Raw genomic sequence first — 23,073 nt, forward strand, 5'->3', positions numbered from 1 at the left:
ATGCCCCTGCCCCACTAAGGTCAAGAGGGCACCAGTCAAAGGAGCAGAGAGGTTAATATTTTGATTTTCACAGCATCTTTTATTTTTATTCAAGACATTGTGTTGCAATGCAAGGACCATGAGCTTCATTTATAACAATAATCAGACTTCTATAGCACTTCATGTCCAGAGACCTGAAAGCACTTCACGAAGCTGGGCAAGCAGCATCATCGCTCCCTACCTCCCCGTTTACAGACGGAGAAGCTGACACAGGAATTATTCGGGCCAACATGGGACAGTGTTTCAGTGGCAGAGCTGGGGACTAGAACTCAGTCACCTGACTCCCAGCCTCAATCCACAGCTGCCCGGTTCTCACGAGGCAGGTTTATACTTCTTTCAAAACACTCACAAGACCCTTTAGCACTACATATTAGTTCCTATACCAGCCATTAAGGATCTCTAGCTTTTATTCCATATGGAGCCTAAGTTATGCAGCTAGTCATACCAGAAGCTCTGGGCACCCATGGGATGGTTGGCTCAAGACTAATGCGATGGGTTCATTATCCATACTGAGCTTGTATTTCTACACATATATCCAAGATGAGTGACCACAGCACATCACCCGGGGGTGATCAAAACCCCTCTGATTCTTGAGCAATATTATGGTGGTTTTATATTGCAGAAAAAGGGTCATATCCCTGCAAAAGGGCAGCCCTCCCAATGTCAACCCTAGGGGGCAGGCAGGGCTCAAGTGAGCAGCGGCAGCCTCGAGCGGCAGGCAGGGCTCAGATGAGTGGCAGGCAGACAGAGCTCAAATGAGCAGCAACCCCAGCTTTGAATAGGGACAGGGGCTCAGGTGAGCAGCTAGGGCCAGCCCCATGGGGAGATGGGGGAGGGTGCTTGGGCCAGCCCCATGTGGTGTCCTGTTTTCCCTTTTGGAAATATGGTCACCCTACCCACATGGGACATTCACTCAGCCCATAACAAGATCATCACTGGACATGTTACTAGGAGCCCGTCCCGTAACCTTTAGCGCAGCTGCACATGTGACCTGATGAGACACAGAAAAGCAAGAAGTCCCTTAAATGGAGCCATCCCCTTTTGATCTGGCAAACTTGAAGAGCTCCATGGCCGCCCTGGCGTCTTCCACAGAGGAGTGGCCCTCTCTGTCAGTCTGTAAAACAAAAGAAGGGCCCCAAGAGTGACGTAGTGCAAGCAAAACCAGCCTGGAAAGATCAAGGTCTCCAGATGGACATTCCAGGCTTTACTGAGACAACCCTGCTGACAATAAGGCACCCCTCAGCTGTGTATTATGTCTCTGGCTGAGGGATCATTGTGGCATCCAGGCACATACACAACCCAAGGGCAGTATTATACTGGATTGGGAGGGGTCCTATCCTCTCTTCCCTTTGCACCAGGTACCTGCCCCCGAATGGGAATTACACACATGTATCAAGGGGAGAGTAGAACTCATGGTGTCCAGCTGTTCCCCAAAGAGTGGAAAAATCCTGATACTCAGGACTGGGAGGGTGCTCGTTCTGATCATGAGGTGGGATAAAGGAGAGGAGCCTTAGATGCTGCAACATTCCCTGCAGGAACCCTGCACCCTCCTGAAACAGCAACAGACCAGAGTGATTTTACTAAAGGAAAATACAGGGAGGGTGGAGGGAATAGTCAGACAGTCTCTCAGTAGGAGTCTGTGTGCCCTTTAGTATGCAGCATGTGGCCTTCTCGCCCGCTGGTCCTAGGCCCTCCCATCTGCTCGCCTTGGAGCCATCAGCTCCACACTTCTATTTTCCATGCTGGTTTCCAGGGAGGTTAATGCTGACTGCACTGTATCATTTCTATAATGATACAATTCCAGGCAGAACCATTTCCAGGCAGAGATGCCTGAAGAGAAGGTGCCAGGCTGGGATTGCAAAATGGGACTGGCTCTCAGCAAGCTCAAGCCAGAGCTCAGCGCTCCAGAGTCTCCGCCACAATCTGTAGCGAGCATAGAAATGAGCTCTGTGATTAGCGCGTCAGCCCCATAACAACTTCTCTGCAGTCCCTAGAATGCATCACTCATTCGACAGCCAGGCCGAGTGACACTGTGATTATTTTATTACTGTGTTTATAAAGGTGCCAGTTGGTGCAGAGCTGGCTCTTGTTTCTGCCAAGAGCAGAAATCCCGATGAGGCAGGGCAGGATTCCCTCCAGCTCTCCCCACACTAGCTTGATGCCACCCACTGCACAGTAGATACTTGCCCAAAGGTTGTGACTCCTCGGCCTAATTCCAGGGCCCAGCCTGACAGTTCTCCCAGACATTCACAAACTCCATAGAGCTCCTCCCCAATATTTCATGGTCTTCAGAGCAGTGGCGCCAAAACATGAACGAGGGGTTCTTTCCACAAGGTTTCTCCACCCTCAGTGAGATGTGGGGCAAAACATTCTTCTCTTTCCCAGCACCATCAGTCCCTGCACTACACTCTCCAGCTCTGCACCTCTTCCCCTCCCTGCTACATCTAGGTGGCTTCCATACCCAACATCCATTTTCACAGTGACAGCAGGGGCAGGTGCATTTTCCTGCAGTCTCTGGCAGTGGGGCGGCTGCTGGGGAGTCAGGGGACTGAGTCTCCCCACTCTGTACAGCAGCAGCTTGGCCCCTCTCCTGCTCCTGAGTTGCATCCATGGTGCAGGGACTACATGGGTCCCTCAGGACACAGGAGGGGAGTTCCCCTTGCAGCAAGCACTCAGGGGGCTGAACACTAATGAGCAGAGCTGGCCAAGGCATTCTGGGGCTGGTCAGAAACAATTTGTGGTTGGCTACCTCCAAACAGAACCAGTTTCTGCCTGTGACAGTCACAGGCGAGTGCCCAGAGCCGGGCTGAGGATCGGGGGGTGTTTTGCAGGCAAAGGATTGTTAGATCCTTCTTCTCCGGTTTAATGCTGCAGCATGGAACCTGCTTGTCTATTTATTTCATTTGTAGTCATTGGTTTGCATCAGTTTAACATCAGTTGCATTTTCAAACCTTTGCACAAGGAAAAGGACTAGAAATTGTCTGTTTTAAGTTAAAACTGAGATTCTCCTGGACAGGGCCCAAAGGCAGCTCTGTTAGCGTGGGTCCCCTGCTTTAGCTCATCAGTGCTATTACTTCCCATGAAGAGAGTTCCAGATGATCACTTCCAGGGCCTGGGGACAGGAATGCTGAGCAATAATTTGCTTATACAAAAGGTGGCCACGACCTGCAGTGCAACCCCCAGACTGTTGCTGGGTGTTCTCATATTTGGTCCAATTCCCACTTAACCCAGCTTGATTCCAAAACCATCAAGGGCTGTGTCTTGGACATGCCCTGAGCTCCTACAGGTCTGTGAACTCTCTTTTGCTCTGGGCATTTTTCTGCCATCCTGGTGGCATCTGGGTCTGGGTCTCATCCATCGGGCTGCACGTGTTCTGATCAAGAGGAGAGTGCGCTTTTGGCTCAGAGAGGTGCGTTTCTCCCACAGTGCTGCACAAGCTTCAGTGTTGTAGCAAGACAGCTCCCAACCAGCTTTCGCTTCTTTTCTACACGGCCTGGAGAATTCTTCCTGTGCTGCTAACATTCAGCTCTGGGCGCACAGAGGCTGATAGGAGGAACTGGAGTGACCTTGCAGGATGCATTAGTGGTTCTGCCTCCGTTATCCCGCACCTGTGAAGTCCCAAGTCCTCCCAGCTCCCATCGACTTCAGTTCCTGACGTCCATGGGAGCTGAGGGCACTCACTGCATCCCAGGTTTGGGCACTTTCTGAGAGGATCTTGCCATTTTCTCTTATCTGCAGACATTCACATTGTTTAAGTGGCTTGTTTTCATTAGGGAAAGGCTGTTGCTAGGCCACACCAATCCCTCTCATTGGTGAAAATGGTTCCTTGCAACCAATCAGTGGGTCTTTGCTGGAGTTCACACACACCAGCAGCTGAAGTGCTAAGTGACCGGCAGATGTGCCTATTCATTTTTAGCTCACACCTATTGCTTCTGCTGGCCAAGCAGGTTATTAAGGCTCCTGTGATTTTAATTTTTAACTGACTGTAGGTTTTCTGCCTTCAAATTTGCAATCCCAACAGAAACAAGGCGGCCGTTCATCTGGCGAAGGCACAGGGCCAAGACGCAGGACGCCTGGGTTCTACCTCTGACTCTGCCACAGACTCCCTGTGTGGCCTTGGCCAACCCACTTAATCTGTGCTTCTGTTCCCCATCTAGAAAGTGGGATTACAAGCCTTTCTTCCTCTGTCTTGTCTATTTAGACAGTAAACTCTTCAGGGAAGGAACTGTCCTTCATTATGTGACAGGTAGTGAATGTACCTAGCACAATGGAACCTCTAGGGCAGGGGTGGGCAACCTACGGCCCACGAGCTGGATCCAGCCCGCCAGCCATTTTAAGCTGGCCCTCGAGCTCCCACTGGGGAGCAGGGTCTGGGGCTTGCCCCGCTCTGGCCGGGGAGAAGGGTCGGGGGTCGCTCCACGCGGTTCCCAAAAGCAGTGGCATGGCCCCGCTCTGGCTCCTACGTGTAGGGTTCTGCTCTGCATGCTGCCCCCGCCCCAAGTGCTGCCCCCGCAGTTCCCATTGGCCAGGAACTGTGGCCAATGGGAACCGTAGGGGCAGTGCCTGCGGACGGGGCAGCACGCAGAGCCGCCTGGCTGCGGCTCCACATAGGAGCTGGAGTGGGGACATGGCCACTGCTTCTGGGAGCCGCTTGAGGTAAGTGCCACCTGGAGCCTGCACCCTTGAGCCTCTCCCCACGCCCCGCCCCAGCCCTGATCCCCCTCCCATCCTCCAAACCCCTTGATCCCAGCCCAGAGCGCCCTCCTGCACCCCAAACCCCTCATTCCCAGCCCCACCCTACTCCCCCACCCCCAGCTGGACCCCGCATCCTACTCCCCACACGCCACCCCGGAGCCCCTTCCCGCACCCTGAATGCCTCATTTCTGGCACCACCCTGGAGCCTGCACCCGCAACCAGAGCCCTCACCCCAACCCCAATTTTGTGAGCATTCATGGCCCAACATACAATTTCTATTCCCAGATGTGGCCCTCGGGCCAAAAAGTTTGCCCACCCCTGCTCTAAGGGCTACTGTAATAGAAATAGACAGCTCCCATTTCTAGTCTCAGGAATCTGGGGTTGCTGCACTGCAAGGTTTTCTTTGTCCAGCCTTTTAAAGCTAGAACTGTGATAAAAGAAAATCGTATTGAGCATTGTAAAATACTCCAGATCCTCTCCTCACCATCCCCTACTGGAGGCCCCATACAAATAACAGCTCCACAAGAGCTAGAGTTTACTTGGGTGCATCAGAAAATCCATAGCCCAGCACTTCCATCAGAGGACCAGGAGAGCCAGGGAATCGGAGGCAACAGGTCACTAGTGACAAATCCCGGGAGATGAGTTTCCCAGCTCAGAGTCAGCACTTGTCTCCCTTTGCTGCTGCTGCTGCTGCTGTTTCAAGCCCCCGCCCCCAAGAATGATCTAGAGTCGACACCTCGCAAAACAAGCAAGCAGAGACCTTGCCCCTGCCCCAGAGAGGGTACAGTTAGACATACACAGTGAGCGAAGGATGCAAACAGACAGAGGAGGTAAAAGGGAAAGGAAGCACAAGTGGAACAATAAAATCATGCAGTTACTCAGCAAGGCTGTGATCCTGCAGCGAGCTCTGCACAGACAGACCCCTGCACCAACATGCAGCCTCACTGACTCTAATAATGGGCAAGTCCATAGACATACGAGTGTGCAGCTGTAATAGTGGGGCACCGGGGAGGAGCGGAGCTCATTGCAGGACTGGGGATGGAGGCACATGCATATCTTGATGGTTCCATTAACTTCCCCCACATCCAAGCACCTGTGGGAGAGGAAAAGCTGCCAGGAATGTACATAAGGTCAGGGGGATGATCCATTATAGGATTCAAATTGCAAGGTGCCCCTCTACGAAAAATGTTTTTTAACAGAATTAAAGGGAAAAAAGCTTAATAAGAAAGATGTGAAAGCAGAGCTCAGCTGGAATCGTCACATGTTGCTAGACAGAAATAAATGTCTGTGTGTCACCTCACCTTCCCTCATTGGTTAAAATTCACTTCAGTGACAGGCTCGTCAGTTACCTGCTATTGCAGCTGATTGAAAAGCTAATTTGACCAAAAAAAAAAAAAAATTTTTTTTATAAGAGCCTTGAGTTCGCATTGCTAGGATTCCTGGGCTTCTATTAGTCATTATTCGGGAGTATTTGGATGAAAGCCACTTATTTGCAAATCTTAAAAGTGACATGAAATTTAGCATAATGGATATTCTTCCACACATTCACTACCTGTCATTCTCTTGCTTAAAAAAGTGTTCAGTCATCCAATCAGGGAGCAGAAACACCACCATGTGACTCAGGCGATAGAACAATGCAGATAATAGCTATCTGACGCAAACAGCGATTCATTGACACTTAGGTGAATATTCACGAACATTCTGAGAAACTCCACACTTGCTCTTGAATGAGTCGCTAAGCAGCAAAGGGACTACATTTGTAAAGCTGTTCATAGCAAATACTCCAGCCTGCCATTCTCTTCCACTAGCCAGACTGGGTCATCAGGAAACTACACCCCTTTCACCAGCTACAGCCCTTTCGACCCACTAGCCCCGGCGTGATTTTCCTCCTTACCTGGATGCTTTTCTTGAGCAGCTTTTCACAAAGGACCTTGAGGGAGACGCGCCTGGAGTTTCCCAGCCCGCTTTCCCTTCTCAACAGCCGGTCATTGCACGTGTCATAGACCCGGTAGTGCAACATGTTTTCTTTCAGTGCTTCAAAGTCATGGCGTAAATCATGGCCAACCACCAGCTTGTGTCTCAGGATCTGTAAAATCTGGAAAAGGCGGCAGCGAAGCAATGCTCACACCACGAAAAAGCCCCAAAGGCCAAGAGAAGCACCTGACGGTTGGGCCTTACCTGTGTCATCATAGTCAAACTTTCCCAAAGGCCGGGGAACTGTTCAGAACCGGGGCTTTGGGCTTTTTAGAGACGAGGATAGGTGCAGCATGCACCCATCTCTGAAAGACTTATGCTTGCCGAAGGCTTCTGACATTTTCTCTTTGCCTCACACAGAAACACATGCATTTAAGTGATATTTTCAGAAGCACTCACCACCCACAATTGGGCCCAGATTACCAAAAAGGGTTCAGCACTCAACAGCACTGAATGAGTGAAAACCTCGGCCCAATTATGGGTGCTGTGCCCTTTTGAAAACCTGCCCCTTCTCGTATATCTGATACTCAAGACAAATCACAATTGTAAATCTGAACATCACCTACGCTGAGGCATTTTAATGTGCAGCACTTTAGAAATGTTCTTTCAATTCCATTTCTTTAGCGTGTGGTATTTTATCGTTATTTCTGCATTACTTATTTTGCTTAATGTTTCCCCTTTCTTGTCGGTATCTTATTTAAATGCAGTATCAGTCAGAGGGCCTGTAAGTGCTCATATCCATAAGACTTAGTTTGTAGCTTCCTGTATTTCAACTTTGGCCACCACACTACACGGTGAAAACAATTTCCATGACCAGTGTGGGTCTAGAGTAGTGGTTTTCAACGTGGGGTCCACAGACTATGTCTAAGATTTCCAAAGGGGTTTGCAACTCCATTCAAATTTTTTTTACAGATCTGCAATGAAAAAAGGTTGAAAATCATTGGTCTAGAGTCCTACTTCAAGGTCAACCAGCATTAGGAACTTTTTGTTGTATGTTTGTACAGAGCCTAGCACACTGGAGTCTTCATCTAGGACTAGGGCTCCTAGGTGCTACTAGAATACCAATTTATAATCGTCATAGGATAAGGATCACCAATTGGATCACAGGTTTGCTCTGTGAGGGAGGATCTCTAATTTTGATAAAAATACCTTGTATGCATTTAACATTGAAAACCAAAATCTTTCCAAGCAAAGTATCAATGCCTTAGTGACGGAAAGTCATTACCATCTGATGGCAGTTTGGTAACCCACATGCAATGAGTCTAGTGGTGTATGTGATTTGCGGTGTCTGTTCCAGGCTGAGCCAAGCCTGGAATGTAGGGAGAGGATTGGCAATTGAGGAAGGCTGCTTGCCTAGCCTGGGGTTCTACAGAGCGTCATCAGTCCCTCATCTGCAAAGACAGCACATTCACCTACCTTTGTTTACTGTGAGCATTTTCTTTCACGTGCTCCCTGTTCTTTTGTGCCATTTATCTATTTTTTAATCTCTTTTGGATCAGGATCCCATTTTAACTGAACTAATGGAAACACAAGCCACCTTGCTGGCAGCTTCAGCAGTGACCCTAAACAGCTAAATAACCCACAAGTCACTGCAACCAGGATTATTCTCATTAGCTTTTCTACAGCAGCGACAAGAAAGTGTGTGGCAGCCAGCATCAACTCCTGTTGACGTAGTTACTGTACAAACTAGATAAACATGTCCCCAAACTGGTCGGTCAGCCTCATACCTCACCAGCTGGGCCCGACCTTCTATAGATTTCAGCTAGAAAACTATATCGGGGTGGTAGGGGGCGGGGAGTGTTCAGTGACACATTGACACATGCGCTGGACGATGAATCTAGAGCCATGCCATGGTGCCAGTTCCAGGACAGAACTCAGAGAGGAATGCCACTCTCTGCCCAACAAAAGGCCAAGTGTTTCATTTGGACAAGGCTGGATTGTGATTCCTCTTACCTGTTCCCGGGCAACCCTGAATGGTGTGGCCCCTTCCATGTCCACTGGACGAACTCCGCTCACAGGGGTCCTGAAAGCTGTTACAACACCTTCTGGTCGGATGAATTGGTCATAGACCACGTTGCCGTAGTAATCTACGATGCTGCAACGGGCCAATCCATTTTCAGTTCCGAATGGTCCCATGCCCACCATTTCGCAGTCCAGGGCCACGATGTCAGAAGGCTCCACCATCTTCAGCCTGGTTTAAAGATTACACAAAACAGCATGTGCAATAAATCTAAGCAGACTGGGTGTGGATGTGTGTGTGTTACAGTGAGCGTGAGACAGCAAGCGTGAATGTGCTTCAATCCCTTAGAAAACACACAAGGCATTGCAGGAGCATTTTGTAAAAACACAGTGATTGTTCCACATCCCTCTAGAATCATGTGCAGCAAAAATCACCATTTCACTCTGCCAGAAAGACCTCCCTCTCTCCCCCACGTCGGAAACACCAGCACTTTTCAGACAAGACGCTCCTCACTGTATAACCCTTTTTCAGTAGCAAGGTAACTGTCTGAGGGAGACTCTTTTTCTATGGGGTCACCCCAATGAACACTGTCCCCACCACCCACACAGTTGCAGCACATTCCCTGACCCCCATGCAGGAGATCCTCTACCGATCATTTATATCAGTGGTCCCCAAACCGTGAGGGATGCCCCCTGAGGGGTGCAGAGGAATGTTTAGGGAGGGCACATGCCAGGACCCAGGCCAGCACCCACAAGGGGCAGGGAGGGAGCACCACCCAGCCCCACTCTGCCCACAGCCCCCCTCTGCCCAAAGCCCACCCCACCTCCGACCCCAGCTCTGCTTCCAGCCCAGCTCTGCCTTCATTCCCTCTTCGTGCCCAGAGCAGCTCTGCCTCTAGTCCCAGCTCCTCCCCCATTCCCAGTTCAGCCCCCTCTCTCACCACCAGAGGTTGGTCCAATAACAGACATTGCCTCACCCACCTTGTCTCTAACATCCTGGGACCGACACGGCTACGCCGCCCAGGCCAATGCACTAGTCCTGGTTTGTAACCCTGCATCGGCCCATCCCAGCCTGTGGAGGACGCCTGACCTTTGCAGGGGAGAGGAGACTCCTTTGCTAGAGGGCCCTTGGCAGGGGAGGGTGGAGGTCGAGTAAGGGTAAGAACGGCATGCCAAAGGCAGCTCGCTGCCATCAGGAGCGAGGACCTTTGGCACGGTGGGAATGCTGCAGGGTTTCAGCGAGAGGCTGCATAGTGCCATTGCCCAACTGGCAGGCCTCACTCCCCGCAACGGGTTGCTCACACTGCCCACTCCTCCACTATAACACACTGTGACGCATCCCTCCACCGGTTTCTCTTATGGACAGACCTTTAACCGCCTCCTTCCCTCCTAAATTAGTTGTACTATAGTAGCACCGAGGAGCCCTAGTCATGAGGGCCCCATTACGCTAGGCTCTGTACACAGAACAAAAAGACAGTCCCTAATACTAGCTGACCTTGAAATCCTGTCCACCTGAAAAATGGCCCAGCTGTCCTGGGGACAAGCAAAGCATCCCATGGCCTCTCAGAGGAGCTGGGGGTCTGGGGCACAGCTTAGCTCTGACCAATGCATGTTTAGCATTTTTAGGGTAAGCAAAGTTTCTCCTTAAGGAGTTAAATATATGCAATCCCGACAGGAACAAATGCAAAAAGTCCCCACCTGTGAGAGTCAGTGCAGCCAGTCTCCCAGGAAACAAAGGTTTCAATCAGCTAAAGTAGACACTTGTTTCTAGTTGAGTCCTTCCCACTCCACTACTCTGCTGCACTGCAGACACTGGTTGCTTGGGGATTTTTACAAGAGCAAAGATCATACAGGTTAGAAATGGGAACAGCCTGTTAGCTGATCTTATCTAGACCCAAGCAGGGGCCAGGGCAGAATTGTTTGCCACAGGCGGTTCCCCAGGGCGGTGTTCAGTTCAGACGACAACCTTGAGAGCCGAGCATTCAAGGGACCAGCAGATTGTTTATTGAATCTTGTACAAACAGAGGGAGACACATTGCCTGCCCCAAGGAGTTTATAACCTAGCGTAGGGCCAGCCTTAGATATGCTGCTTTAAGCATTGTTGCCAGCTCTCTCAATTTATTGGTACTTAAAGCTCCAGCTCCCGGAAGCGAGTATGTGAAAATCTCAGCTTTCACTAGAAAAAGTTACTAGCCTTCATGGTTGTGGAAAAGGGTCTCATTTTTGAGCCTAAGCACTCCCTGAAGTCTCAAAAACCACACGGCAAACAGAAATAATCCAAATTAAAAAAAATTGTAACCATTTTTAAGCCAATCCCACGATCTGTGGGGCCTGACCCCTGGTTTTTGAATTTTGGGGGGTTGGCAGTACTACCAATGAGTTAATATACTCTAGCTCGGCCCAACACAAAGGCTAGTTATCTCAAGGTGAAGCAGGTTATGCTGGCACCTTTTGTCTGTGTGCTGTGCCTCTTTATTGAAAGAGGGAAGCACAGCTGCAAGCCTCACTGTAGAGCTCCGTAGGGTGCTGGAGATGACTCTTAAATATCCCCCAGTTGAAATTCTGCTATCTGTTGCCAGGTGAATTAGAGACCCTGTAGTTTCCCAGAGAATCTCTCTCTTCCAGCTCTGGTCTAATTATGCCCAGGTGGAGCCAAGAGCAAGTTGCTAGGGAGACCATGTGCTCTCCAAGTTGTTACCTGGCTACCTGCCTGCGCTCTCTCCTGCAGCAGCTACTCTCTGCCTGCAATCTCTCTCACGCACACAGTGACCCTGGGATCTGCATAAACAAACACTTTGGGTGAGATCCTGGCCCTAGTGAAGTTCATGGCAAGACTCCCATTTCATGGGTAGTCACTTTCTTCAGAAGATTGGACTCTTTTCTGTTTTACTCACAAGGTAATGCAATTTCCAATCAGCCTACTCTGCACTCCGCATCTGTTGTACCCCCAACCTCATTCATTGTGTGTTTGCACTTTCCCTCCTTACAGCAAACAGGTTGCAATTAACATTGGGGAGGGGACATCAGAACAGGTTTCAAGATAAATCCTCTCCACTGTCCCTTTTTGAAAAGAACGCAAATATAAGTGATGAGCAAATCACTGAGTTTCAAACTAGCTGCATATCTCCTGCATGCACCTGGGAGATAACGTGGCACCTTTTAGTGCATTACCAAGACAGCCTGTTGGTTGAGGCTCTTAACACCCTTGGAGTCCTGTGATTAATGGTCATTGGTTTAACTGACACACTAAACTTCCACGTCAAACCAAAGCCAGACACCTACTCAGTATATTAACTTTGGCAACAGTGGTTACCTTAGCATGCCAAAAACATTGAAACTGAAGTTTGAGTTAACAGATTTTAAAGAAAAACTGCAATGGAGCATTAACTATTTTCTAACCCCATGATACAATGTAAAATATGGTTAAATCACTAGGATGTCTTATAGACATCCTACTGTTTTTTAAAAATCAAAATAATGGAGGAAGCAGCACCAGCTCAAGGCTGGTGATCTGAACTGAGAAAGGAACACAAGAACCACAGCCAGAGCTAAAAAGGACTGCAGATCTTCACAGCTCTTTTTAGACAAATTCTGTAACATTTTCAAGGGTTTTCTGACTCTTCAGGCTCCCTCTGAATCTTCTGAAGCCAGAGAAGTAAAGGTGGAGGTCAGTGCAGGGTACATGGTTCTGCAGCTCAGATCTTTCTGTCTTGAGAGATCTGTGTTGTACGGATTTTTAAGGCATCTAAAACCATGTACCAGGCAAACTACTCTAAAAAAAAAGTCTGAACGTAGCTCTCTTTTTCCTGATGCTGAATTGTCTGCAAACAGTTTGGTAAAATTATTCATTCTAGTCTGTCACGTTACAGAAGATTTCAGTTTGTGAATAACCTGCTGTAGGCTACTTCTTTCAACTATCTCTGATTATTCACAATTAGTGATGGGTAACTGGTCACCTCAATCATATGGCTGTGTTTGCACATCCTGATTGGACCAAACACTTATGGCTTGAACAGTGAATTCTTGTATTGACACACAAATCCCTTTGTTGATGTGCAAACACAGGCATTTGCACAAAGAGGAGCCATTTCCCTCCCGATTATGTGAACAAAAATCTATTTGCACAAGTATTTGTGGCAAAGAGAACAAAACCCCTATACCCTGTCACTCCACACCACTGTTCAGATAGTCACAAATCCTGTTTTGCAACATTACTCCCCTCTTCTCATTACTGTGTTTTTCATAGTAGAATTATTTTGATAGCATCCTCCAGGACTCATAAAGGTTCCCAATTCATATAAATGGAGATCCTGAAATATTTGCAGGTATTTATAGCTGCAGTACTGAGCCTGCCTGGTTCACCTTCCATATTCTGATTTAAGTTCATTTTTCTGCACTCATCTAATTCCGTCATCAAAATAACTGCAGTTTTCCTTTAAGCAAAGCATTTTTCTGGTAGATGGGAAGGGCAGGCAAAGATGCAGCTTCAGAACACCAACCATAGTGTATTTTAAATAAAATTATCCTACCAAATATGCATGACTCACATAATGATTAGCTTTGGGAAAATAAGGCTGAGCAAGCCTCCTGCCCCTTGCAAAACTCACTTCATTCTTATGACATTTGATCAAGGCAGTTTGTTTTGTTTTATGAGCATCAGTGGGTGTAATTCTGGCAAGATGCTCCTTCTCTTTCGAGCGCAGGCATGATTTGTGAGAACCAGCTTCATTCTGCAAGGTGAAGAAGGCTAGGGTGTGGGAAGCACTTCCGCCCAGAATAGGTATGGAGTCTCTTTAAACACCTTTTATTGGTTTGTTCTGTCCTTGAGGTAGAACAGCTGAAAATACTTAGCACTTCTTGGGCCCTTCTCATCTTCAGAACACGCAGTAGCCCTGAAACAGGAGGCCACCAAACATTGAAAAAGGCTGGGATATTTCTACTATACACTTGCACTCCTGAAGCTCGGGGGGAAGGGGTGTCACACCAATCTAGGGAGTGGAAAGCCATAGTAAACAGAGGAAAGGGCGACTGTAAAACCAGGTACTGGCAGGTGTAGGATTTGAACCTAAATTGATTCATGTGTTCTGACCTGACTTGATTTCAAGGCACCCATGTTCCTTTAACATGCAGAAGCACCAGGCTTTAGATGTCACCATCTTTAACTAACAGGAGTCACCACTGCTGCTTCTCAATAATGGAGAAGTACTAGATATAGGGCAACCTTCCCTAGTGCAGCCCAATCAGAAAATCCCTCAACAGCTGATACTACTGCTCAGTATCTCTCTCCCCATTATAATGTCTGAATCAGAGGAACATACAAGGAACAATTGTGTTGCATCTTTTATGGCTGTGGCCAAGAAACTTGTGGGCAATGGGATCCTCTCCCAAGAAAGTTTCAGAAAATACATTTATTTGGTGCATTCTTACCTTCTAAAGGTGGGGAATCCATTGTAAAGTTGTCTTGAGGATAGGATCAGGTCCTAGGTGTTTGGGACAGGGCATACACCAAGGAGCATTCAGAACAGCTGAGGTCAGAGGCAGGGAATTCCCTCCCCAGAGGCCCACCTTTGAACAGCATTTTAAATGAAGGTTGTTATTGATTTGATCCCTACATAGAAAGTGACTTGTCTTAGGAGACCTGTTTGCAGTCAGTTTTTACAGTCTGTGCACATCAGGCAGTGCCTGGATTGGTGACTGTCAAATGCTAGCATCACACTACACACTTTACACTCTTTCTAGAGAGATATAGAGTTGAGACTCTGGGTTTTGTTTGTTCATCACAACCCTGGTACCTGGGACAGGAAGCTCCTCACTCAAGAGGCTATGAAGTTGGGTTCTGAATTTTCTCCAGTTTTATTGTTTCAGTCGGGCCACATTAAACCACCAAGGGGTGAACTGAATGAGGGAAACCTCACACTTTCTCTCAGCCTGTGAGACTGCACATTCAGGAAGACTGTAGTGCAGCACTTTCATTGGGCGCATCCTCAAAGCCAAGGCTAGAATCTTTTTTCCTACTGGTCTGCGTAGACTGTGGGGACAAGTATGAAACTGACAGGAAGACCCCAGGACAGGACCATCTGCCTTCTCCTTGGCCTGTTACTACAGAAAGTATGTACAGGCATGCTTCTCTTCAAACACAGCATCGCTAAGCAGAAAGGAGTGTGATCCAAGGCAAGGTGGCTGGTTCCCACCCTCTATATTCAAACTGCCCCAGAAGGAGACTAAACCAGTGACAGAAGAATAAAGGAAGCCATCAGCCACAGAGCACTATACCACAGCTGAATAGTTAGAAGTATGTAAGACCTATGGTCATCCTGGTACCCCTTCCTCCTCCCACAAAACAATTAAACATTTTGGGGGAGGAGAACAAAAGTCAACTTCTCTTAGCATTGAACAGCCTCAACACCATGGCTGTCACTGGCCCACACAGGCTACGGGATGAACTGGCCTTAGGATATTGCATATAGACAGAGCTTTCTGACTGACAATGGCTGAATAAAACCCAGTTAACTGCACAACTCTGGCTTATTTCTATGGGTGGGTTTCATCTGTAACAATGATAGGGCACCAGGCAGAGCAGTTCCACAATCAGTGCACTTGGAGATAGTTGAAGTTACTCAGCCTTACGCATAACACAATCACCTGAGGCAGGTTAGAATGGAGGTAAATGCACTGTCTGGGATTTCCTGGTGGTTAATTCAGAATCCCCACCACGAAGACTCTAGTTCTAGCTCTGCCAGAGAAACATTTAGCCTTTTAAGACATACAGCTGATTGCTATCACAGAAATCAGATTGGAAGCATTTCCCACGCCTCTGATCCTTTCACTTAACCCATGAAGAGTCAGTGATGCAGGCTCAAAGCTCAGCGGTATGCATACAAAGGTCATATAAAACTTAGAAACATAGGCACATGAAGGAAGGTTGGGGCAGAGGAGAGTGCATGTCATGTTTCTATACGGCAGCATGGCATTAACCTTCGTTAGAACCTGCTGAGTGGATATCCCACTGCATCATTTCAAAGTGCAGTTGCCCATTAACTCAGAACCAAAATTGATTAGGAGGCAGAGTCAGCCCTGCCCGACATGGGCCCAGCTCTGCGTGATGTATATACTCTGCAAGGAGTGGAACATTTCCCCCCGGGAAGGGGAGTGTGTAGCTTTCCCCATCTCTGGAAGGACATAAGGAGAGATCCCAAATACAGACCCCAGGGGCAACACACAGAGACTGTGGTGGAGCCCCAGGATCGCTCTGAATTTAAAGTCCCAGAGTTCCAAACAGAGTGGAAGGATGGTCTGAGCAGACAGGCGGGGCAAGAGGACATTGCCATCACACATCCATCCTGTTAAAGGGTGGTGGGACATAAAGGGCAGCCTAGAGAAATAATCTTTATATCTGCCCAGGTGGTTTACATCTGATAGAATCAGCACAGGAGCATGGGTGGGGAGTACTGAAAGGAGCCAGGCATGTAATAGATTTTAATCCAGGAGCCACAAGCTGTGCAAAGAGGGGCCAAGTCTGCTTTCTGTCAAGTCAAACCCACTGCGAAGCTGCCTGAAAAGCAGGACATTGCATTTGATCCAGACTTGGATCTCAGGGCTCCATTATTTGTTGCTTTACAGCCACACAAAGCCCAGTGTAAGTTACAGTGGCCCTGTGCTCTACTGGAGAGTCAGGCGGGCCATGCCACTGCTGTCCCAGGAGTCTGGGGAGCACAAAAATGGTTTAGAGCCACCTTGGTCTCCCTCCAGTATTGCACTTGGGACTGAAATGGAACAACTGAGAATTAGGGCCTAAGGGCCTCATGGGGTCCCAGAGCCTAGGCTCCAGCCTGAGCCCATATATCTACCCTGCCATTTTCTAGGCCCCCTCCCCGGCCTGAGTAGGTTGACATGGGCTAGCCATATGGGTTTTATTGCAGTGTAGAAACACACCTTGTATCATCTCTGGTCACAGAACTGGGAATGTCAGCTGCATTTTGACCCTGACATTGAGAAACAAGCATAATCACATTTCCTTTGCCATCGGTCAAAGGACCTTTTGGCAGGGCTCTAACAAGATTAGCTTGCCTGGAAGGTTGCAGGCAGCTGTTTATCTGTGGTGGGAATTAGGAAGCAAGGTCCCAGAACTTCTCTTTAGTCAACAGCACTCCATGCCATTGAGGGTCTGCACCTGCTGCCCTCCTACCCCTCCCTCTTTCTGCATCTACTACACAACCAAGACTCCCCACATCATGCTTTGCAGTGTAACTGATGGCCACCAGGGGACCAATGCAGGCTCCATAGCAGCCAAAGAAGGGCAGAGACGTGCCTCACATTTCATCTTAGTTCTCCCTAGTGTTCAAACATGGGAGGGGCATTGGCAGGTGAGAAGTGGGGGGGGAGGGGGGGTTGGGTTAATTTCCCTCTCTGACTAACACTTCAAGTTAATGAAGCTGAAAGTATTTAAAAGCTTATTTTCTCATCCTACATTTGCTTTTTGTCCAGCTTGGGCCACGCAGTTGGACTGATCAGTGTCGTTTTCAGGCTCTCATACACCACCACCAAGCTGCAATGTTGGGGGAGCAAAGATTAAGTTGGAGCAGACAGCTATTCTCGGTTTAAAATCCAAAGGTGTGACAATGTCGCTACTGGGAGGAAAAACCGTCAAGGAGAAGATGGAGACTGAGCATTTCATTTGCAGACTATATTCAGGTCCTTGGGCCAGTACTGGTCCTCCATGTAGTGGTCTGTGCAGCTGTCCGTAGGAGTGTGAGGGGGACTGCAGGGGTGGCAGCTGGCAAGCTCCTGCTCCCACTGGACCTCCACCAGTCTGTAAAGCTCCATGGAAGTCCGAGCATCCTCCACCGACGAGTGTCCCTTCTGGCCAACCTGAGGGCAAAGAGAAAAGGCCATGCTAGAGGAGAGGGCTCGTGAAGGCCCCAGAGCCAAGCTCCCAGCAAAACGTGCTGTTGCTCCGGTGGATAAGTGGTGTTTGGATCAGATTCTGTTGGGCTTTGAACACACCAAGGCCTCCATCTTGCAATCAGATCTGCACATCAGTCTGTTTGAAGTACTTTCTGCCCTGCCCCCCCACCACAGTATCTGTGGCCCAGAGGTATTGAAGTCAATGGGAGCAAGATGCCTAAATACCTTTGAGCATTTGGGCCTGAACACCTCAAAAATCTTTGATGGATTTACTCTCCCACCTTGGTGGTGCAGGGCAGTGCTATCATCCCCTTTTTACAGATGGGGAACAGAGGGTCACAGAGACTAAATGACTTGCCCAAGGTCACATAGGAAGTCTGTGTTGAAGCAGGGAATTGAACCCAGGTCTCTCACATTCCAACTTGTACCCTAACCAATAGGCCATCCTGCCTCTCACAAGCAGACTCTTATGCCCACATGGTTTCCCATTGGGTCTGCCCACACAGATCCAATTGCAGCCTTAGCCATCTCAGCAGTGAAGGGGTTAAGAACTCCCCACATCCTGCTTTCCATTCCCAGAAGGCCCCTTACCTGAATCCTTTTGTGAAGCAGCTGCCTTGCCAGGCTCTTGAGAGAGGCACTGGCTTTCACAGGGAGTCCTGCCTTCCGGTTCAGCAAAGGGATTCGACTGGTGTCTCGAGTCCGGCTTCTGGGGTGAAAATATTTCAGGGCTCGGAAGTCATTGTGGATGGCATGTCCCACCACAATCTTGTCTTTCAAGATCTTCAAGATCTGGAAGTGTCAGAGGTGGTTAGTTGGGCATCACAGTGGGAGTAAAAGAGGGACTTAGAAGTCCTTCCTTGCACTGATTTTGATTTCTCCCTCTCTATCTAACCCCACAACTAGTCTCTGATGTCACAGACCCCAACTGCCCAGTAATAGCTATTCAATCACAAATCAATGAAGAAGCAGGGCTACATCTCCCAGAGAAGACCAGTTCCAAAGCATCCTCTGGTTTCAGGGCAGGCTGGAAATTTGGGGAAGGGGGAGAAAAGTGGGGGGGGGGGGAAGATGCAGAGAGATACAGAATCTCTCACCTCAAGGCTGACACACAGCAAGCCAGCTTCAGAGCAAGGATTAGAAACTAGGAGTTCCTGGCTCCCAGTCCTACGTTCATGTCTCTAGACCATGCTGCTTTTCTAATATCTCCTGGGAAAGCCTGGAAGGAGAGGGGGGCAGGTGACAGACTCTGGTTGTTTGCATGCCACCTGCCACTGGGTCTTAGAACAGTGACAGCCTTGGACTTGGCAGAGCAGTGCACTGACAGCTGCCCAAAGATGGGATAAAATCTAGCCCTTGTTCAGACTGTACAGATATGCACACCACGCCTCTTGTTTACCTCTCTCTGTGCAACACTGAATGGGGTAGCGTTCTGCATGTGTTGCTTGGTGATCCCACTCCAGCGAGTCCTGTAGTCCACGATGGGAAGCTCTGGCCGGATGTATTTGTCATAGATTACATCTCCGTTGTAGTTCACCACCGTGCATCGCGCCAGCTCACTCAGCTTCCCGCCAGGGCCTGTGCCTACCATCTCACAATCAATGGCCACACATTTCCCAGGTCTCTGCAGCGAGCGGGACAAGGAATTGGAGCTGCCAGGCAAAGGTAACCTGCTCTCTGAGTCTTGAGAAAGTGAAAGGGAGCACTGCCCACCTGCACCCTCCAAAGGGAGTGGCAGAGACTGCATCAGAGCCCGCTTGAGCTTTGTGAGCTTTACATGGACTTCCCCCCCAGACTGATTTTTCACGAGAGATACAGCCTCGCTGGCTGGCTGGCCACATCTGCTGGCTTCCCTGTTTAGCAGGCCCTCTTTGGGCACCGTGAACGCCACTGGCTCAGTCCTGTGTCCCAGTGTGGGTCTCAACAGTCCCCTCTGCTCCAGCAGAGCCCTGTGCGCCATAAACCGCTGGTGCTTCCGACTCTTCTTTTTATTCTGGCTCTGCAGCAAGCCACGATCTTCCACATCTGTTCTGCGAGCCAGGTGGCCTTTGGTGCGAGGGCAGCACAGATCCCTTCTGGAGTTGGAGTACCCGAGAAACCGGCCATCGGCACCCTTCTGCCCCACCTCACAGACCTTCACTGTGCTCATAACACCTGGCGTTAGACCCTGGCCAGAAGGCATCCTGCCAAAGATACCCACAACACAGGGTTAGTCAGTGCCTGGTAAGTAGAGATGCTCCTCACCTGGATTTGAAAGGGATTATCCCATTCCCACAGCTGAGCTGAGATAGCACATGATGTGCCCACTTTGGGTTTATCGCATGCAGTCTTGTTGTAGCCATGTCAGTCCCAGAATATTAGAGAGACAAGGTGGGTAAGGTCATATCTTTTACTGGACCAATCTCTGTGGGTGACAGAGACACGCTTACAAACTACGCAGAGCTCTGCTTCAGGTCACAGGGTTTACCATAGCTGGTCACCCAGTCAGGCCTTGTTAGGGCAGGGCGGGGCCCACGGTCCAGAGCGCAGGAAGAGCCTGCGGCAGTCATAACGCGGGCCTGGGGGCCCCAGGATCACCCCAGGCATAGTGGAGTAATACGGCCACGAGAGGGTAAGGGGGTGGGGGGTTATGAGCTAGCACGACCATAGCTGGCGCTTATCCCAATCCCACGGCTTGGCTCCGCGGTGCCAGCTCTGGCCTGGGACGGAAGGACTCAAACTGGAATAGCAGGAGAGAGATCATGTGCTTACGAGCCCTCTGCCCCCTACCTGGGTCCCCCTCCTTCTGCCCAGCCCTCCCGACTGGGTCGCTCCCTGTCCCCGACCGGCCCCCCGCATCTCTTACCCAGCGAGCCGGCTGCCCACACGTGGCTTTCCCGGAAGCAGCTGCTGCAATGGCTCCCACATGCCCGGGCAAGTCCTGCCGCCACGCTCCGCCCCCCCGCCGCCTATTGGCTCAGCGGGCACGGGGCAGGATGCGATTTGCATGAAGGGGCGGGGCCGGCCTATTTGCTCCTGCCTGAGTTGTTTCCTAGCGCGCTGGGCCGGTTCCCTGAGCGCCCTTCCCCGGGGCGTCTGGGCGTCTGTCTCGGGCAAGGGCTCCAGTTGGATCGGAGCGTTGGGGACCAGGTAGGCGCGGCAGCCCCTTGGGCCTGGGGTCCCTGCCCACCTGCGGGCAAGGCCCTGGCCGCGAGAGGGCTGGGTGGCCGGGTTATATTGCCCCACACACTCTGCTGCACCTCTGCAGGGAATATTCCCCGGGGCTCTGCTGCAGATTCCCCTGCACGCAGCAGTCTGGTCCCGTTGCCCTTTGGGGAGCACTGATGGTAGGGCTCTCATTTATCCTTGTGGCATAGTGAAGCTGTGGGGAGAGCAGAAAGCAGCAGATATCTTATGCCAGCAGAGGCATGATGCTCAGGGTTAATTGTATTACAGTAAAAAGAAAGGGAGGACCTGTGGCACCTTAGAGACTAACAAATTTATTGGAGCATAAGCTTTCGTGAGCTACAGCTCACTGCATCCGATGAAGTGAGCTGTAGCTCATGAAAGCTTATGCTCAAATAAATGTGTTAGTCTCTAAGGTGCCACAAGTCCTCCCTTTCTTTTTGCGGATACAGACTAACACGGCTGCTACTCTGAAACCTGTATTACAGTACTATTCCCGAGAGTTTCAGCAACACCCACAACCATGGCTGCTATATTCTAGGTAGGGCTGCACCACCTCTGAGGTACAAAAAACTGCCCCCCCCCGGGGTTAATCATGAGCCCATAAAACTGGACAGCTGGCAGCATATACCAAGCACCCTCACAGAATTCCCAGGACAGCCACCTCATGGTAATCCTCGTGCTGCATACACATAGAATAAAATGGGGGACCCTGGCCCAATGAGCTTGCACTTTTGTCTACATGAGGTATAAGATTAATGTGGATTTAAACTGATGTCGTTCTACTGGTGTGACACACACACATGTGAACTCTTAGTCCAATAGTCCAGCGCATTTTCCAATCTGGTTTATGTCACTTGGGCAGAAGTTTAAGTTGAACTAAAAAAGCCACTCGTACTGGAAGAAGAGTACAACATATGAGGATATAATCATAAGAATAACAGAGAAGTTATACTGGTATAACTATATCATTTTAACTACATCAGTATAACTGGTCAAACTTCCTTGTGTAGACAAGCCCATTCTGCTCTATTTTGTATTTATACCGTGCCCATCACCATGGGATTTGGGTTCCTGGTGGCATCTCCTTCAGAAAGAGACCTAGAGATCACCTAAAATGAATGCAGAGTTTAGTCTCCCCTGTGTGAACTGGGCCAAACCTTGTTCTAGCAGCTGCCCCAAGGTAGTCACGATCCAAGAGTATGTGGGGCCTTAGCGCTGCTCAGGACTGTCAGATTAGTCCAAAATAGACCTGGGCGAAGTTGAGCCGGGCTCGTAGTCTGATGCCCAGGTTGTTTGGAGCGCAGAGCTTTCTGAGCAGGCCAGCATTCTCCTGCAACACGAAATCTGCTTGCTCCAAAGGAACGGGTCCCAGTGTACCGTGTGGACAGTGAACGTCACTCTCTGATATTTGACCATAAGGGCTGGTATCTCTTCTAACACATAGGCCCGTGGGAGTTACAGGCAGGTCCAAGCCAGTAGCTTGCATCATTTATTTTGTAATACAATTCAAGACAATGGTCTTTTACTGGTATGACAAGCTATAACGAGTGTCACCAAGTGTTACAGGGACAGAAACATCTATGGGTCACTGAGACTGTGAGTGCTTTCTTGTCTCCTTGTCACCATGTGGGTGGATTTCACGGATACCCCAGGGTCATTAGAGCAGCAGTGGTTCCATTTCACATCCAGCTTTTCTGATTTCCTTTTATGTACTTATGCAGTGATCTCTCATGCCCAGGAGAGGGCGCTTCATAGAACTCCTCTCCTTCATCTGTTCCTTCCTCTGCTGGCTCGTTTTTGTCCCCAGGAAAGGTCGGCTCAAGAGTCACAAGCAAGTTCTTGTCTTTGCAGGGATTCTGCTTTTTACTCCCACTTTATGGTGGCTGAGATGGATTTACCCCAGTGGTAACAAAGAACTGAACTTTCACCACAGGGAAGGACTTTAGGCATCAAAGGACTATAATGAAACCGCCCACCAAGCACAGAGAATGGGTCACACTAATCATATTAGCCTTTGGCTGCTAGCCACTAGGGTGGGGGTGCCAGATGCTCATCAGTTTGCACCTCAGGAGGCCACCCAGAACTCACTGTTGCATTAGACACGGTACACAGGTAATTTAGAACTCCTTCAACTAGGCACAGATGTTTTCTCCTGTACTCACCTGACTGTCTTATGCCACTAAATGTAGATTAATGAGCGCACATGAGGGGATTTGACAGGCTGTTGAACTGAGCCCACAATATTGCTGAACTGGTTTGTCAGGATTGAAATAGTAGGGAAACTGTGGGCTAGGGTTGAGGGGCAGTGGTGGAGGAGAGGGAGCGTGTATGTGT

General features: G+C 49.4%; 2 protein-coding genes across 5 annotated transcripts; both read right to left on the reverse strand.

Annotated features, from left to right (window-relative positions):
* Positions 1-58: 58 nt before the first annotated feature.
* ISG20 (interferon stimulated exonuclease gene 20) lies at positions 59-20,470 on the reverse strand. Of its 4 annotated transcripts, none has more exons than XM_048866899.2 (4): positions 20,417-20,470; positions 8,662-8,899; positions 6,629-6,829; positions 59-1,153 (listed from the first exon to the last, which is right to left on the reverse strand). In XM_048866899.2, exons 2-4 carry the CDS (start codon positions 8,890-8,892, stop codon positions 1,061-1,063), a joined length of 525 nt encoding a protein of 174 aa, XP_048722856.2. In that variant the 5' UTR covers positions 8,893-8,899; positions 20,417-20,470; the 3' UTR covers positions 59-1,060. The 4 variants fall into 4 exon arrangements, with proteins under 4 accessions (XP_048722856.2, XP_048722857.1, XP_048722859.1 ...); XM_048866900.2 differs by lacking the exon at positions 20,417-20,470 and adding an exon at positions 17,135-17,217; XM_048866902.2 differs by lacking the exon at positions 20,417-20,470 and adding an exon at positions 14,095-14,207.
* On the reverse strand, positions 16,564-20,487 carry AEN (apoptosis enhancing nuclease). Its single transcript, XM_048866898.2, has 4 exons — positions 20,417-20,487; positions 18,971-19,754; positions 18,163-18,363; positions 16,564-17,535 (listed from the first exon to the last, which is right to left on the reverse strand). Exons 1-4 carry the CDS (start codon positions 20,476-20,478, stop codon positions 17,338-17,340), a joined length of 1,245 nt encoding a protein of 414 aa, XP_048722855.2. The 5' UTR covers positions 20,479-20,487; the 3' UTR covers positions 16,564-17,337.
* Between the last annotated feature and the right edge of the window lie 2,586 nt (positions 20,488-23,073).

This window comes from Caretta caretta, chromosome 10 (assembly GCF_965140235.1).
Source record: "Caretta caretta isolate rCarCar2 chromosome 10, rCarCar1.hap1, whole genome shotgun sequence".
Taxonomy (NCBI): domain Eukaryota; kingdom Metazoa; phylum Chordata; order Testudines; family Cheloniidae; genus Caretta; species Caretta caretta.